At 40.6% G+C, this 18325-nt stretch overlaps 1 protein-coding gene across 1 annotated transcript in view; it reads left to right on the top strand.

Annotated features, from left to right (window-relative positions):
* LOC142210010 (uncharacterized) overlaps positions 1-18325 on the top strand; it is a 99331-nt gene that overhangs the window by 43818 nt on the left and 37188 nt on the right. Inside the window, exons 16-38 of the mRNA XM_075279041.1 lie at positions 427-476; positions 774-928; positions 1012-1138; positions 5376-5550; positions 6275-6375; positions 6925-7146; positions 7989-8163; positions 8661-8738; positions 8929-8978; positions 9071-9215; positions 10131-10241; positions 10839-10980; positions 11157-11300; positions 11553-11690; positions 11936-12037; positions 12162-12272; positions 13128-13284; positions 13372-13398; positions 13488-13643; positions 13762-14037; positions 14131-14248; positions 14455-14534; positions 14627-14667. Of these exons, the coding sequence (XP_075135142.1) occupies positions 427-476; positions 774-928; positions 1012-1138; positions 5376-5550; positions 6275-6375; positions 6925-7146; positions 7989-8163; positions 8661-8738; positions 8929-8978; positions 9071-9215; positions 10131-10241; positions 10839-10980; positions 11157-11300; positions 11553-11690; positions 11936-12037; positions 12162-12272; positions 13128-13284; positions 13372-13398; positions 13488-13643; positions 13762-14037; positions 14131-14248; positions 14455-14534; positions 14627-14667 (2881 nt within the window). The remainder of the gene's footprint in view (positions 1-426; positions 477-773; positions 929-1011; positions 1139-5375; positions 5551-6274; positions 6376-6924; positions 7147-7988; positions 8164-8660; positions 8739-8928; positions 8979-9070; positions 9216-10130; positions 10242-10838; positions 10981-11156; positions 11301-11552; positions 11691-11935; positions 12038-12161; positions 12273-13127; positions 13285-13371; positions 13399-13487; positions 13644-13761; positions 14038-14130; positions 14249-14454; positions 14535-14626; positions 14668-18325) is intronic.

Below are 18325 nucleotides of genomic sequence, written 5' to 3'. Positions count from 1 at the left end.
AGGTTAGGAGAGTGTGGGCGGGTACTGGGAGGGGAGAAGTCACATCATGTCACACCTTTGTAGCATATTCCTTTTCTATACTGTGCCACCTCATATATAACTTTGCTTGGCGAGGTTCACAGGTCAACTGATAATACCATTTGAGTATGGTAAATGAGTGACTGTATGGAAATTTTCCAAGGGTAACTTGATTATTGGCAGGCAGAGATGCCAAATCTGATATATGATCAGCTGCTTACAGACAGTGATGCCCAGTACAGGGTCTTAGGGGACATGTTATTTTATTTGCTATGTCGTTCACTTCCTAATGTGTTGTTGGGTGCAATGAAACAAGTACTTGTTGTATTTTATGTTTCATGTTTGTAATCCACTGTGATATCCTACAATTTCAGTCATAATAATTTATGGAATATGTTAACTTTATAGCACGTGCAATGATGGTGATCTGACCTGTGTGAAAAAACTGAGCTGCTCAGGTAATTTTTTTTATTTATTACTTCTGTCAATTATTAATTTACTTGTTAGGAATAAACATTGGAATATATAAATGATTAAAATGCCTTGTCATCCAGGGCACAACCTGTACCCGTATTTATATATTTACTAACTAGCCCCACTAGAGGAGTATAAGGTTCTTTTATTGCAAGAAATCAATATATTATATCCATATATGTGGTCATTAGTTTTGTATTTTGCATAGCTTCTCAATCTAGTATGCCATGGTTGTAATACAAGTTTCACAATGTGTGATGTCTTTGCATCTTCCATTCCAGGGATATGTTCAGTAACCGGTTTTCAGATGATTCGCACTTTTGATGGGACACTGTATGAATCTCCTGGCGATTGTAGTTACATTTTGGTCAAGACCCCTGACTTCACGATCAGCTTGAGCAATGCACTTTGTTCTGAATTGGGTGGTAACAAATATGTAGGTATTCAACTCTGGTTTACAGAACCACAAACTTTATTTAACCTTATAATATCCTAATCTAGTTTATTCATCTATTTTAGGATGAGCATGCAGTTTGTATTAAATCTGTGGATATCTATATCCCGTCAAAAGCCAACTTAAGGCTGCTTTACACCGGAGAAATCTTGGCATCAGGAGAAGCCACAACTCTTCCTTATTCTATTTTAGGTAGGTGAATACAGCCAGTTTATTGAATATGGAGATCACGCTATCAGTAAAGCTTTTCAGGTGAAGACCTCTACTAGAGATTAGAGATGAGCGAACAGTGTTCTATCGAACACATGTTCGATCAGATATCAGGGTGTTCGCCATGTTCGAATCGAATCGAACACCACGTGGTAAAGTGCGCCAAAATTCGATTCCCCTCCCACCTTCCCTGGCGCCTTTTTTGCACCAATAACAGCGCAGGGGAGGTGGGACAGGAACTACGACACTGGGGGCATTGAAAAAAATTGGAAAAAGTCATTGGCTGCCGAAATCAGGTGACCTCCATTTTAGACGAATAGTGGATTTCAAATCCGGGTCATATGAGAATGTGAACTTTGTGACTATGAGACAGGGATAGCTGTACAGGCAGGGATAGCTAGGGATAACCTTTATTTAGGGGGGAATGTTATTAAAAATAACTTTTTGGGGCTCTATCGGGTGTGTAATTGTGATTTTTGTGAGATAAACTTTTTCCCATAGGGATGCATTGGCCAGCGCTGATTGGCCGAATTCCGTACTCTGGCCAATCAGTGCTGGCCAATGCATTCTATTAGCTTGATGAAGCAGAGTGTGCACAAGGGTTCAAGCGCACCCTCGGCTCTGATGTAGCAGAGCCGAGGCTGCACAAGGGTTCAAGCGCACCCTCGGCTCTGATGTAGGAGAGCCGAGGGTGCACTTGAACCCTTGTGCACCCTCAGCTCTGCTACATCAGAGCCGAGGGTGCGCTTGAACCCTTGTGCACACTCTGCTTCATCAAGCTAATAGAATGCATTGGCCAGCGCTGATTGGCCAATGTATTCTATTAGCCTGATGAAGTAGAGCTGAATGTGTGTGCTAAGCACACACATTCAGCTCTACTTCATCGGGCTAATAGAATGCATTGGCCAGCGCTGATTGGCCAGAGTACGGAACTCGACCAATCAGCGCTGGCTCTGCTGGAGGAGGCGGAGTCTAAGATCGCTCCACACCAGTCTCCATTCAGGTCCGACCTTAGACTCCGCCTCCTCCGGCAGAGCCAGCGCTGATTGGCCGAAGGCTGGCCAATGCATTCCTATGCGAATGCAGAGACTTAGCAGTGCTGAGTCAGTTTTGCTCAACTACACATCTGATGCACACTCGGCACTGCTACATCAGATGTAGCAATCTGATGTAGCAGAGCCGAGGGTGCACTAGAACCCCTGTGCAAACTCAGTTCACGCTAATAGAATGCATTGGCCAGCGCTGATTGGCCAATGCATTCTATTAGCCCGATGAAGTAGAGCTGAATGTGTGTGCTAAGCACACACATTCAGCACTGCTTCATCACGCCAATACAATGCATTAGCCAGTGCTGATTGGCCAGAGTACGGAATTCGGCCAATCAGCGCTGGCTCTGCTGGAGGAGGCGGAGTCTAAGGTCGGACCTGAATGGAGACTGGTGTGGAGCGATCTTAGACTCCGCCTCCTCCAGCAGAGCCAGCGCTGATTGGTCGAGTTCCGTACTCTGGCCAATCAGCGCTGGCCAATGCATTCTATTAGCCCGATGAAGTAGAGCTGAATGTGTGTGCTTAGCACACACATTCAGCTCTACTTCATCAGGCTAATAGAATACATTGGCCAATCAGCGCTGGCCAATGCATTCTATTAGCTTGATGAAGCAGAGTGTGCACAAGGGTTCAAGCGCACCCTCGGCTCTGATGTAGCAGAGCCGAGGCTGCACAAGGGTTCAAGTGCACCCTCGGCTCTCCTACATCAGAGCCGAGGGTGCGCTTGAACCCTTGTGCAGCCTCGGCTCTGCTACATCAGAGCCGAGGGTGCGCTTGAACCCTTGTGCACACTCTGCTTCATCAAGCTAATAGAATGCATTGGCCAGCACTGATTGGCCAGAGTACGGAATTCGGCCAATCAGCGCTGGCCAATGCATTCTATTAGCCCGATGAAGTAGAGCTGAATGTGTGTGCTAAGCACACACATTCAGCACTGCTTCATCACGCCAATACAATGCATTAGCCAGTGCTGATTGGCCAGAGTACGGAATTCGGCCAATCAGCGCTGGCTCTGCTGGAGGAGGCGGAGTCTAAGATCGCTCCACACCAGTCTCCATTCAGGTCCGACCTTAGACTCCGCCTCCTCCAGCAGAGCCAGCGCTGATTGGCCGAATTCCGTACTCTGGCCAATCAGCACTGGCTAATGCATTGTATTGGCGTGATGAAGCAGTGCTGAATGTGTGTGCTTAGCACACACATTCAGCTCTACTTCATCGGGCTAATAGAATGCATTGGCCAGCGCTGATTGGCCGAATTCTGTACTCTGGCCAATCAGCACTGGCTAATGCATTGTATTGGCTTGATGAAGCAGTGCTGAATGTGTGTGCTTAGCACACACATTCAGCTCTACTTCATCGGGCTAATAGAATGCATTGGCCAATCAGCGCTGGCCAATGCATTCTATTAGCGTGAACTGAGTTTGCACAGGGGTTCTAGTGCACCCTCGGCTCTGCTACATCAGATTGCTACATCTGATGTAGCAGTGCCGAGTGTGCATCAGATGTGTAGTTGAGCAAAACTGACTCAGCACTGCTAAGTCTGCATTCGCATAGGAATGCATTGGCCAGCCTTCGGCCAATCAGCGCTGGCTCTGCCGGAGGAGGCGGAGTCTAAGGTCGGACCTGAATGGAGACTGGTGTGGAGCGATCTTAGACTCCGCCTCCTCCAGCAGAGCCAGCGCTGATTGGCCGAATTCCGTACTCTGGCCAATCAGCACTGGCTAATGCATTGTATTGGCTTGATGAAGCAGTGCTGAATGTGTGTGCTTAGCACACACATTCAGCTCTACTTCATCGGGCTAATAGAATGCATTGGCCAGCGCTGATTGGCCGAATTCCGTACTCTGGCCAATCAGCACTGGCTAATGCATTGTATTGGCTTGATGAAGCAGTGCTGAATGTGTGTGCTTAGCACACACATTCAGCTCTACTTCATCGGGCTAATAGAATGCATTGGCCAATCAGCGCTGGCCAATGCATTCTATTAGCGTGAACTGAGTTTGCACAGGGGTTCTAGTGCACCCTCGGCTCTGCTACATCAGATTGCTACATCTGATGTAGCAGTGCCGAGTGTGCATCAGATGTGTAGTTGAGCAAAACTGACTCAGCACTGCTAAGTCTGCATTCGCATAGGAATGCATTGGCCAGCCTTCGGCCAATCAGCGCTGGCTCTGCCGGAGGAGGCGGAGTCTAAGGTCGGACCTGAATGGAGACTGGTGTGGAGCGATCTTAGACTCCGCCTCCTCCAGCAGAGCCAGCGCTGATTGGCCGAATTCCGTACTCTGGCCAATCAGCACTGGCTAATGCATTGTATTGGCTTGATGAAGCAGTGCTGAATGTGTGTGCTTAGCACACACATTCAGCTCTACTTCATCGGGCTAATAGAATGCATTGGCCAATCAGCGCTGGCCAATGCATTCTATTAGCGTGAACTGAGTTTGCACAGGGGTTCTAGTGCACCCTCGGCTCTGCTACATCAGATTGCTACATCTGATGTAGCAGTGCCGAGTGTGCATCAGATGTGTAGTTGAGCAAAACTGACTCAGCACTGCTAAGTCTGCATTCGCATAGGAATGCATTGGCCAGCCTTCGGCCAATCAGCGCTGGCTCTGCCGGAGGAGGCGGAGTCTAAGGTCGGACCTGAATGGAGACTGGTGTGGAGCTATCTTAGACTCCGCCTCCTCCAGCAGAGCCAGCGCTGATTGGTCGAGTTCCGTACTCTGGCCAATCAGCACTGGCCAATGCATTTCTATGGGGAAAAGTTAGCTTGCGAAAATCGCAAACTGACAGGGATTTCCATGAAATAAAGTGACTTTTATGCCCCCAGACATGCTTCCCCTGCTGTCCCAGTGTCATTCCAGGGTGTTGGTATCATTTCCTGGGGTGTCATAGTGGACTTGGTGACCCTCCAGACACGAATTTGGGTTTCCCCCTTAACGAGTTTATGTTCCCCATAGACTATAATGGGGTTCGAAACCCATTCGAACACTCGAACAGTGAGCGGCTGTTCGAATCGAATTTCGAACCTCGAACATTTTAGTGTTCGCTCATCTCTACTAGAGATGGATAAACATTAGTGCTGCATAAGGAGCCCTTCAAACATGAAGCTTCTTAATGTCACTATGATTGTGTTAACTGCAGATTTAATATATAGTATGTTACTTTTCTCCCTAGACACTATTACTGTCCTGAGAAGTTCTTCCACCTTCCTGGATGTGGCAAGCCCATTGTTTAACCTGCAGTATGACTTTAACCTTAACCGTCTATATGTTATCCTTGAGGTCAGCTACAAAGGTCAAACCAGTGGCTTGTGTGGTACCTATAATGATAATCGTAATGATGACTACAGGTAAGTTTTTTACACATACCTAGTTATTAATATCTTATACCTGCTCAGGAGACTGAGGGCCTTTGGAGTCCAGGGGGCACATCTTAGGGCCTTTTCATACCAGTCAGGGTTAGGAATAGACGTGACAGGCTGGTTAGAAGGGCCAGCTTTGTCCTGGGGAGCCCCTTGGACTCAGTACAGGTAATTGGCGACAGAAGTATACTGTTTGCGATGAGCTCCATGCTGGAGAACAACTCCCACCCCATGTATGAGACCGTCACAACGCTGGGCAGTACTGTCAGTGACCGAGTGCTTCAACCCAAGTGTGATAAGTAGCGCTATCGGAGATCCTTCCCCTCCCAACCGCGGTCAGCCTGTATAATCAACATCAGGCTAAGCAAAGATGTAGGAGGGGATAGAGCATTATATAGGCATTCTTGTAATGTCTATCTCATGTATCGCCACTTTAGACCTTGTAGTACGCATTAAACAATTCAGTTTCCCTCAACTCCTGACCATTATTCAGTTGTGAGGGAGGTTTGGTTTGTGATAATTTTGTTTGAGAAAGCGTCTGTCATATATTAAGCAGTATACTGTATGTAGTGCATCATGGTGAATCAAAAGTCATAAAAGTATATAAATATAGTAAGGGTGAACTAATATAATAATAACATTTTTATTTAATTTGGAAATAATATTTGAAACAGCATTTTTTTATATTATTATTTTCTTTTGTGTATTGCAGAAGTTCCAATGATATCACAGAGACTGTATCCAGTTTCTTCAGCAAATCCTGGAAGACACAGTATCAGTGTTCAGAATCTAAACAACAGCCAGAAGACAACGGTAACTATGATATCACTACAACTGAGAATATAATATATTCTTACATTTAGGCATAGAAACTATCCAGTTGTAGTCTAAAAACATACATGTAATAGGAAATGAGGTTATTTTTCTGTTATTTCATCATTGCATAAAATATATATTAGATAAATTATATTAAATTAATTTAATTAATTAAACCATGAAATCTGACCTTTTGACTGTTAGGACCCCTTCCCATCCATTCAGCCATATTTACACCTGGTTTGCAAATATTTGTGACGTACACAGTGTATATGGATTGACTATGGAACTTAATCTTCTACCCATTGTGGATCTGAAACAAATCTCCATCAGAGCATTTCCAGAAAATATATTTTGTCTTTGACCTAGACTTCAGAGTGCTGTGTAACTATTGTTTATAATGAGAATGATAATGATGGGGCTATAGAAGACTATGCTTAACTAGTCGCACAGGGAGCAATTACACTCTAATGCAAGTCCTGTCTTTTTACAACTGTTCTGCTTGTCTACATAGAGTTGACCAATTTCCGCTTTTCTGTCCATCAGATAGAAAAGTAAATGCTGATGTGATCTGTACTGATGCCTTGGAAAGCTCCATCTTTGAAGACTGCACTCTTCTGATTGACATCCACTCCTACAAGAGCTCTTGTGTGAACAGTTTCTACAACAATGAAGAGATTGGACTTTGTTCAGCTTTGGCAGACTATGCTTATCACTGTGCCCAGGCAGGGATATTTGTTCCAGTTAGTTCTTCATTCCCAGACTGCAGTAAGTTTGAATTTTATTGGCTATTGTTGAAAAGTCGATTCATAGCAATATAATCCATAGAAACATTGGAGATTTATTAGTATAAAGGCAACCTGACACCATGAAAATACTATAGGATATTATAGAGCAGGAGGAACTGAGCAGATGATATATAGTTTGGTGGGAAAATATTCAGTATAACTTGCCATTATTTCATTCATTTCGCTGTTCTTTCTAGGCTTAGAAGGTGTAATTGAGATCAGTAGGCAGTCCTAACAGTGAGTGACAATGCTATGCCGTCTATGGCTGTGTATGCTAATATATCTGTTAGGACCGCCCACTAGACTCAATTACACCTTGCAAGCATAGTAAGAACAGAGAAATAAATGACAAATTATACAATGTGTTTTCCCACAAAACTGTATATCAGTCTGTTCAGTTGCTCTGTTCTCTTGCTCTATAACATACTGTCTGCAGATTATACAGCTTTCATGCTGACAGACTCCCTTTAACTATGCCATCAAATGGATTGCATTTTGCTAACTGTTAGCTCCTCAGTATATTTATTATACCAAACAGAAGTTTTTGTATCGAAACCCTAAATGTCGGTCAGTGATGTACACTACAGTCTACAAGAACCATGTGCCATGATGGACATTAGAATTCTAGATATAAATCGTATAGAAGTAGCCTTCTGAAGGACCCATTCTCAGCCTTATTTTACTGTGAATGAAGTGATCCAGTGATCCACCATTCACACTGCAATGGAAAAGGAACAAGGGTCATTTATCATGGCGTACATTTAACCTGTATACCATTGGACAGAAAAAGCCCTTAACCACTATTTTTCATTCTCCTTTCAGGTCCAGTTTGTGAAGGGGAAATGGTTTTTGCCACAGAAAATACATTCTCACAACAAGACTGTGCCGAATTTACTTCTACTCTCCGGAAAATTACATCTTCTCTCCCACTGAATGAAGCTTGCGTCTGTCCACCTGACCTCTACTATGATTCTTCTCTGAATGCATGTGTGCCCGGGTAAGTCTTGTTTTATTTTCTAGACTAATAACGTTTTCCCATATGTTTGTACACTCATTTGATGGAACAATGGGGCAGATTTATTATTGTTTTATACCAATTTTCTGGAGTAAAAAAGTTGCAAACCATACATTGTCGCAACTGGCATTTTTGTGTTGCCCACACTGGCCTATATGGTACTGTAAGACTATGTAAGCTAAGAGTTGGCATAGACTTCATGCTATCCAGGTGCATGGCCCAAAAAAGGGTGCACCTGATTTGTTAAGAGGGGGTAAGCACCTTGTGATATATGAGGTGCATTCTCCACCGGACAGGGGATATTAAAACTGGTGTTAAAAATGCCAGTCTTTATAAATCTCCCTCATTATGTCTTGAGAGTCCAAGCATTAACTCAACACTTGACTTGATATATCACTTGATCTAATGGTTGATATACTATTATAGGCTATATTTGTATTGATTTGTATTGACTATTCAGCCATACTTTTTTCTTATAGAGATTCTTGCCCTTGCTACAACAACAACCGTCTATACAAAATTGGAGAAACTATAACCCAAGCCAATGGACAAACATGGTAAGGAATATATTTGCTAACCACTTCCATGATTGTAGTAGAGTAGTGCAATATATTTTATATAAGAATATAATGGACATAATGGACAGCTACCTTTCAGCCCTGAATTACATCAGCATTATGTTAATGAGTCATCATAGAAAATAGTTATTATTGATAAATGTCTTTTTTCTATTGTTTTGCATGATAGCCCTTGCGAGAGATTATTGCAATGCGGTGACGAAGAAGAACCACCAGCTGGTAAGATACAATACACACAATTCTGATTTTGCACTCATGGTTTATCTCACCTTATGATTCACTAAATAAACCTTGTTTTGCTGTTTTGACAGATGTGGAAGATTGTTCTGAGCATGAAGTATATTCAGATTGCTTTGTTGGCACTGGAAAGGCTTGTGAGCCCACTTGTAACAACTTAGCTTTATTTGATCAGGGATGTACCCTTCCTTGCCAGCCAGGATGTATCTGTAAATCTGGGTAAGTAAATTCAATGCCTAAGGGCTGTGGTCTATGGTTTTATAAAAGGAGTTTAATGCAAGGTTACAGAATATAGGATAGCTCTGATCATATTTATGCAGCTGTCATAAAGAGTTCATAAGTGACCACTGAATTTTAAAGGGGGTTTCTTGGCAAATTATGTTGATTCCCTATACTTAGGATAATTGATCAAGATCAGATTGGCAGATGTCTTACATACGGGACCCCCACAGATTTGCTGTTGTCAGCAATCAGTATACAGAGAACAGAGCCAGAAGCCGATAGCTGTGTTCGCATTTAGTGTCTGTGCAGTGTTACCGCTTCTATACAAGTAAATGGAAGTCAAAGTACAGTAACTTAGCACAACCATTACATAGAGAAAAGAGCTATCTGCTTCCAGCATTGTTCTCTGCATAGGGGCTGATCACCTGAAATTGATGACCTATTCTCAGGATATCATCAATGTAATTTTTCCAGAAAATACTTTTAAATGGTTTAGATAATCAGGCTAGCCTCTATTAGGACATATACATTATAGAGGAAGGTCCTCTGTTTGAGACCTCCTACTAGATACAATGAGAAGCCACTGCTAATATATATATATATATATATATATATATATATATATATATATATATATATATTACCACACTTGCCTTTACAGGGGGATTGAACAGTTACGGTGGGCTTTACCATACAATAGAATTTTATTGCTGGTGGTCTCTACTACAACATGAACAGCTAGGGGATATCCAAATTGTCCTTTTAGGGTTGTCCTTTGAGTAATAGCAGAGAAGGTTAAAATACTATTCAATGCTTGTTAGGATAAGCTAAACTTGTACAATTTACTGAATATTCACTGCATTTGGAGGATATAGAATTTAACAAATGTGCTAAACTTTAAACTTGTTTTAGTCTTTTGAGGAACAACAATGGAGACTGTGTGCCACTGAATCAATGCCCTTGTATGCACGGAGATGACATATATAACGCAGGAGAAACACTAGCCCAGGGCTGTAACACCTGGTAAGCCACCTCACATATTCTTGTCACCCTTGTCTAGGATGACCTTCATTATTACTTCTATATACAGTTTAATCCCAAATCTTACATTTTATTTCAATGTTAATTGGAAAATGTTATCTGTGTTAAATTTGCATATTTAACAATGCTATTGGTTCCTTAAGTAGCTTTTTTCAGGGAGTCCCCTTGGGGTTTACTCGAATGGAACACTGAATGCATTGAGAAGCTATAAGCAATGAAAGCACACGGGCCCCATAGACTATAATGGTGGTCCGTGTGTTTTCCGTGCGGTGTCCGCACAAGTCATGCTGAGAAAGTAGTTCATGCAATACTTTTCTCTCCACATGTTCTGTGTGGACACCGAGCTTAAAACACACGGACCCACATTACAGTCTATGGGGGTCTATGTGCTTTCATTGATCACTGCTTATCAATGCATTCAGTATTCTATTCGGGGGGTCCCCAAGCGGACTTCCCGAATGGAATACCGAACACAGATGTGAACCAGACCTGACTTAATACCATAAATTCAAAATAACATAAATTACATTCCAAAAATAGCATAAAAAATTATTCACTTTTTTTTTTTTTTTATTACAGCACATGTGAAAATGGGAAGTTTTCATGTACTACTAATCCATGCAACAAAGTGTGTAATGCTTATGGTGGATCACAATTCCTCCTCTTTGATGATGTTTGGAAGACTTTTGCCACAAGAGATTGTGCAATTGTGCTTGTTGAGGTTAGTTGTGAAAATTGGAATATAGACTTGAAAGGTTTTATACATAAAAATATATCCATAGTGTCCACATCTACTGTAAAATGTAAGATTATTAAAAGTCACCTAGGAATCCTTAACCGTATTAAAGCACCAGAAATACAAGTGTAGTTACATTGTCCTTTTATTTTACATTCTAGTCTCGCAAAGGCGAGAGCCCATTCTTTAAGGTTGTCATGCGGAATGATGCCAATGAAGCCCTGGGAGGAGCTCTGCTGAAGAAGAAGATTTATATTGGATTTGGAGGAGCAAGCGTACTGCTGAGTGAATTTGATACCACAGTGGTAAGACTTGGGTAGAACTATCTAGTAAAGATTTTCTTAACTGGTATGGAAAACCAAACGTAAATTTCATTTCATTTTATACATTGTGGATATTGGTAACATTTCAGTAATGAAATTAGATCCTCCCACCCCCACATTTTTTGTAAAGAGTTCAAAATGAATCAGTTTAATCACAATGTCCATATTTGATTTATTCTTACATTACTACATGTAGTCCATCAATGAATGTTTTTTGATGTTTCTGATCTGTAGGTACATGAACTAGGTAGTACAACTCAACTGAGAACGTATAGATCTGGATTCTATGTGGTAGTCCACTTCCTGGAGGGTCTTACTGTGTACTATGACCAACATCTAGATGTTATCATTCAATTGGAACCCCAACTGCAGGTAAATTACTAACTAAAAAAATAAATGCAAGACCCAGCTGGATAAAAGAAAGCATTGACTATGAAAGCTTTTATGGAGGCTACTATCACTGTATGGTATGCTACTTAACGTGTTTTTGTATTACACCGAGGAATACTGATATGGCTTATAGAAGTAAATATCTACTTACAGTATATATCTTATTAACTGCATGCATAGTCACTAACCCTAAAGATTAGTAACAAAAATATTCTTTTTGGATACAGGGCAAAGTTCAAGGTATGTGCGGCGATGCTGATGGAACCACAACTTCCGAGCAGGCCATTAATAATATGGCTCAGTATGCTTCTCAGTTTCTGGTTGATGAGGTAGGTGACCATTCACACTAATGGATAATGTCACACAAACACACATACTTAGTTCCAAATAGTTTTATACTTGCAAACACGCATACATTTTGAATAAAAATTGTATCCATCTTTTCACCAATAGTGTCCCAACCATGAGGCAACTAAACCTCCTCCTACTGATAACCAGAAGAAGTTTGTCGAGGAACGATGCAATCTACTTAAGAGTGAAGACTTCTCCGAATGCCACACAGTGGTAGGATTTGTTCTTGACTTCTAGCTTTTTCAGTTACAGACAGTATTATTTTCCAGGTATTTTTTGAGAACTACCGTATATACTCGAGTATAAGCTGACCCGAATATAAGCTGACCCCCCTAATTTTACCATAAAAAACTGGGAAAACTTATTGACTCGAGTATAAGCCTAGGGGGGAAATGCGGCAGCTACTGGAAAATTTAAAAAATTTAAATGGTCAGAGTTTTTGGGTGCAGTAGTTGCTGGGTGCTGGGAAAGGGGAGGGGGTGTTTTAGTTGTCTGTCTGCCCCTTCCCTGAGCTTGAGGACTGTTTTTTCTTCCCCCACTTGGAATTCAGTCTGGCTGAATATAGGGGATCTGCAGTGCTCCTATTAACCCTTTCCTAACGGTAGAGGAGCAGATCCCCTATATTCAGTAGACCGGACACTTTCAGATACAGGGATACCTAATGTGTATGTGTTTCACAGTAATTTTCTATTTTTGTATGTATTCTAGGGAAAGGAGGGATTTAGAACTTTTATTTCTTTTAAATCTTCTTTTTTTTTTTTTGCACTATTTTATGGGAGATTCTATACAATGATATTGTGGTTGGTCATAGACCCTCCCCCCTCCTAAAAAAAAAAATAAAAAAATTCTTGCTGACTCGAGTATAAGCCGAGGGGGGCTTTTTCAGCACAAAAACTGGGCTGAAAAATTCGTCTTATACTCGAGTATATACGGTATAATATTACTGAGAGAGAATCAGTAGAAAGTTGACAACTAGGGTATCTATGTACTGATAATGGTATTTTTATTACTTGAAGTAGAACAATTTGTACTGTAGAATCCTTGTACTGATGACATTTTTCCTTAAAGGTGAACGTAGACCCTTATTACACAGCTTGTGTTGAGGAGACGGAGTCCTGCAGAGAGGGTGAAAGTTGTCTTTGTTACTGTACTTCCCTGGCAGCTTACGCCCGGGCCTGTTGCCGTAAGGGTATCACTATTGAATGGAGAAGCCCTGACACATGCCGTAAGTCCATCTTTAAGAATAGTTTATTATTGTTTCATCTCTGAAACCAAATAGATTTTTTAAATGTGCTTTTTTGCTTTGTTTCAGCATCTCCTTGTGAATATTACAACAGAGGTAAGATATAGCTTCTTTTTAGATGACATAACTAAATGGGCTAAGATTAGAATTGTTTATTAAAGCTAGAATTTACTGTTTGTCTTAAGATTCTGGAAAAGGTCCATACCGCCTGTTAATGATGAACAGCAAGACTTTAGTGGTTGACTATGATCATCAGACTGTGTCTCTGGATACTGTTGATACTACTGGGAATCTGAAGGCTAGTTTTATGGTTACTCCAAGCCTTTACGTGGACCCACAAAGTATGTATAAAATATCAAACTTTTCGTCAAATTTCTTGTAACCTTAAGGTTCACATTTGAGCCTTATATGTCATATATAGCTTGGATAGATAAATTGAAATGTTCTTTGTTTGTGTAGATGGTAGAAAGTTGATCTCCTTGGAGTCTGCAGAACATCACAACTATTTCATAGTACAGAATGATGATGGAAGTCTAAGCCTGCAGAAATGGCAACCAAGTGTAGAGTTCCGTAGAAAGGCCACTTTTGTTTTGAGACCAGACCGCTGGGTGAAAGGCTTTAATGCTTTGGAATCGTTTTTGGCACGAGGACAATATCTTTCCCTCGATGGCGATGAACTAGTTATGTCAAAGGTGAAAACAGCAAATATGCTGCAAATGAGCTTCCAACTGATTGGTAAGCCCCTTCCCTCAACCTGTGCCTTACCTCGAATGTATATAACTGCTATTTTACTAACATCAAGACCTAAACATTGACTATTGTTTTCAGAGGAAACCTTTGGCTTGCCATCCTTCTCCATATGCACCTGGAAATATAGAGCCTGTGGAAATCCGTGCATTCCAACATGTCAGGATCCTCTCGGTACCAAGTGCACATTGACTCTCAAGTAAGTTTCCTCTAACATAAGGTATATTATATAACAATTCTACCAAAAATATGCATTCAGTACAAGTAGCTAAATGTGGATTTTACTGATCATTTTACATGGCATTGATCAAATATATTCTATTTCTATCAAAAATATTATGACAATGAATATACTTTGGAATGTCTATAGCAAATAATTTACTGTTATATTTCCTACGTTTGTAGGGTTGAAGGTTGTTACCCTATGTGCGCCCCTGGAATGGTCTTTGATGAAGTCACTAATCGTTGTGTACAGTTAGAGGATTGTAAGTTCTTATTTATCTACTATTACGGCCAAAACATTGAATGCTGTGTATAGGAATTGATGGGTCTACTAACTTTAATCCATTTTCGGCAGGTATTACTGTAGCCATTGGGACCACTCCAGCACCAGCAGAGGTAAAATATACCATGTATCATGTTCACAATCAGATGATGATATGATTACCGGGGTTTAGTAGTCTTTTCTAAAGAACGTACATGTGCATGTGCCTCTATGAGCTTACAGATGAATCAATAGATACTTATATAAATATTCTCTTTTACTGTAGATATGTACTCATGTTACTTGTAAAGTGGATCCTTGTGCAGAGGGAGAATATCTTCAGGAAGTCCCCTCAACAGACCCCTGCTGCCCACAATATATCTGCCTTGGTAAGTTTACTATGGTAACTATGCTATTAGTAATATCTGCTCCAATGACTACAGCTATATACATTGCATAGGTTTTGTAATTAGCCTACATTGTGCAGTAGTAATCTAACAGTCTATATATGACAATATTATCTGATTTTGTGTTTACAGTTTTATCCACACTTCCTCCCCTCATCACAACGGTAAGATTTATTATTCTTAAAATACTTAAGAATAAGGTTAAATTCTAGATAATCTATATTAGCTTCACTATTCCACACAGACCTTTGTGCTAATCCCTAATCTCCGCTGTTTAATCATAGGTAATACACCTTATACTATAATATGGACTGTCCACACAGACACAGACCTTCTCCACGTTTTATGTGTCGTGTGTCCCATATCTTATTATTTTATCATGTTGACTATACTACAAACAGGGGAGCAGATGTCCACACAACTAATGAGATTCTAGTTGCAGGATATAAAGTAACAAATAGACCTATTTGAATATGGGACTGTTTATCTGTCCTGGTTTGCATACACAATGCCCTATGTATTCCCATATTCCCAAATTACAAAACATATTTCATAGTAATTGTCTATTCTGTGTCTTGTTTTCAGCCTGAATGCAAAAATGTTAAATGCAAAGTGGATTCCTGTGCCCATGGGGAATACCTACAACAAATTGATACAAAAGACCGATGCTGCCCACACTTTGTGTGCATTGGTATGTACTTATTATAGCCAAACATCAAAGTTACATCTTTTATTATCATATACTTTGTCATATAATTATATTAGTGATATATAATATCAATGAATTAAATATTTTCTAATGTGCAGTTGGTCCAATGCCTATAATAAACATAATAATGTTCAATAAAATATTTTTTTTTTTGTATTTCAGGAACTACAACGCCCATACCAAAGGTTGTAACTAAGGTACCTTACTGTTATTACCTTATACCGTTGCATTAAAGAGGTTGTTTAATAATAATAAAAAAAAATTCAAGGGGGCCACACGGTGGCTCAGTGGTTAACACTGTAACCTTGCAGCGCTGGGTCCTGGTGTTCAAATCCCGCCAAGGGCAAAGAACCATCTGCAAGGAGTTTGTATGTTCTCCCTGTGTTTGCATGGATTTCCATCCCATATTCCAAAAAGACATACTAAAAGGGGGGGGAAAAGTACATTGTGAGCCCTATGTGGGGCTCACAATCTACAAAAAAAAATAAAAAAAATTCCTTTCCATAGGTCGTACTAGCACATATGGAAATAATAGAGGGTAGCCAGAACAATAAATTGCTAAGCAAGACCAATTCACACTCAACTTGATGTCAATGAGATATCAATAGCCATCTATATACACTGCTCAAAAAAATAAAGGGAACACTAAAATAACACATCCTAGATCTGAATGAATGAATGAAATATTGTCAATGAATACTTTGTTCTGTACAAATTGAATTATGATGACAACAAAATCACAAAAAAATCATCAATGGAAATCAAATATATTAACCAATGGAGTCCTGGATTTGGAGTCACCCCCAAAATTAAAACACATCTCCAGACTCTGTCACATCTGGAGACGCCGTAGAGAGTGATCTGCTGCCTGCAACATCCTTCAGCATGACTGGTTTGGCAGTGGGTCAGTAAGGGTGTGGGGTGGCATTTCTTTGGAGGGCCGCACAGCCCTCCATGTGCTCGCCAGAGATAGCCTGACTGCCATTAGGTACCGAGATGAGATCCTCAGTCCCCTTGTGAGACCATATGCTGGTGTGGTTGGCCCTGGGTTCCTCCTAATGCAGGATAATTCCAGACCTTATGTGGCTGGCGTGTGTCAGCAGTTCCTGTAAAATGAAGGCATTGAAGCTATGGACTGGCCTGCCCTTTCCCCATACCTGAATCCAATTGAGCACATATGGGACATCAATGTCTCGCTCCATCCACCAACGTCATGTTGCACCGCAGACTGTCCAGGAGTTGGCAGATTTTTTAGTCCAGGTCTGGGAGGAGATCCCTTAGGAGACCATCCGCAACCTCATCAGGAGCATACCCAGGCATTGTAGGGAGGTCATACAGGCAGGTAGAGGCCACACACATTAATAAGCCTAATTTTGACATGTTTTAAGGACATTACATCAAAGTTGGATCAGCCTGTAGTGTTTTTCCACTTTAATTTTGGGGGTGACTCCAAATCCAGGCCTCCATTGGTTAATAAATTTGATTTCCATTGATGATTTTTATGTGATTTTGTTGTCATCATATTCAACTTTGTACAGAACAAATTATTCAATGACAATATATCATTCATTCAGATATAGGATGTGTTATTTCAGAGTTTCCTTTATTTTTTGAACAGTGTATATATATTTTTTAAGTTTAGAATATTATCTATGAACTATTATGCATAAATTTTCTGTGGAAAAGTCTCCAGACTCTTAAAGAGTCTTTTTTTAACAACTTCTTCTATCATGGCCTATGAGCCATTTGTGAAATGTATTAGTGATAATGGTCCTCGACCTTTAAAATATTCTCCATGGGGCAGATAAACCAGGTTTGTCTACCACAGAGAAGAACCCATATTAACTCTTGATAGATAAATAAATATATAAAGGCTTGTATGTCTTGTATAATTTTATTGACTTGTGGTTTAGGTTTGGTCATATTAAATAACACATATACAAGGATGTAAAAATAGAACACTGAATTATTCTCTGTTTGTACTGTTCGATTTAGGAATCATGCAAAGATGTCATATGTACAGTGAAAAAATGCAGTAAAGGGCAATACCTACAACAAGTTTCTACATCAGACCCCTGCTGTCCTAGCTATGAATGTATCGGTAGGTGTTGTAGAGATGTAACAGTGTTATTCAACAATTTGGAGTTGTTACGCTTTCTAAAAATACAATAAGCTTTAGGGGGCGTTTACACTACCGCTGCTGTCCGCCCAGTGGTTTCCATCCTAAACCCCAGGGAAACTGAACAAGGAACGGCTTGACGGCGGTCAGCTTTAAAACCCATTCATTTGAATCCATTTTTAAAGCTAACTAATGGTGTCCGTATGCAGCCTCTCCACCTGGAAACCGTTTTTTTTTTTTGTTTTTTTTTGCACGGACACAAAGTCCTACATATACAACTTTATGTTTGTGCAAAAAAAACAGTTTCCAGGTGGAGAGGCTGCATACAGACACGGATGGTTAGCTTTAAAAACCCTTTCAAATGAATGGGTTATAAAGCTGACTGCTGTCAAGAGGTCCCCTGTCCAGTTTCCATGGGGTTTAGAATGGAAACCCCTAGGCAGACAGCGGCGGTAGTGTGAATGCCCCCTTACCTACAATCCTATGGAAACTACAGGTTAGGACTTTTGCATGTCACCAAGGTACACAGTCATACTTTGGCAGTGATATTATTCTAA

This window comes from Leptodactylus fuscus, chromosome 6 (assembly GCF_031893055.1).
Source record: "Leptodactylus fuscus isolate aLepFus1 chromosome 6, aLepFus1.hap2, whole genome shotgun sequence".
Classification (NCBI taxonomy): domain Eukaryota; kingdom Metazoa; phylum Chordata; class Amphibia; order Anura; family Leptodactylidae; genus Leptodactylus; species Leptodactylus fuscus.
The sequence above is the reverse complement of the archived record's forward strand: the minus strand, read 5'-3'. Positions and strand labels throughout refer to the sequence as shown.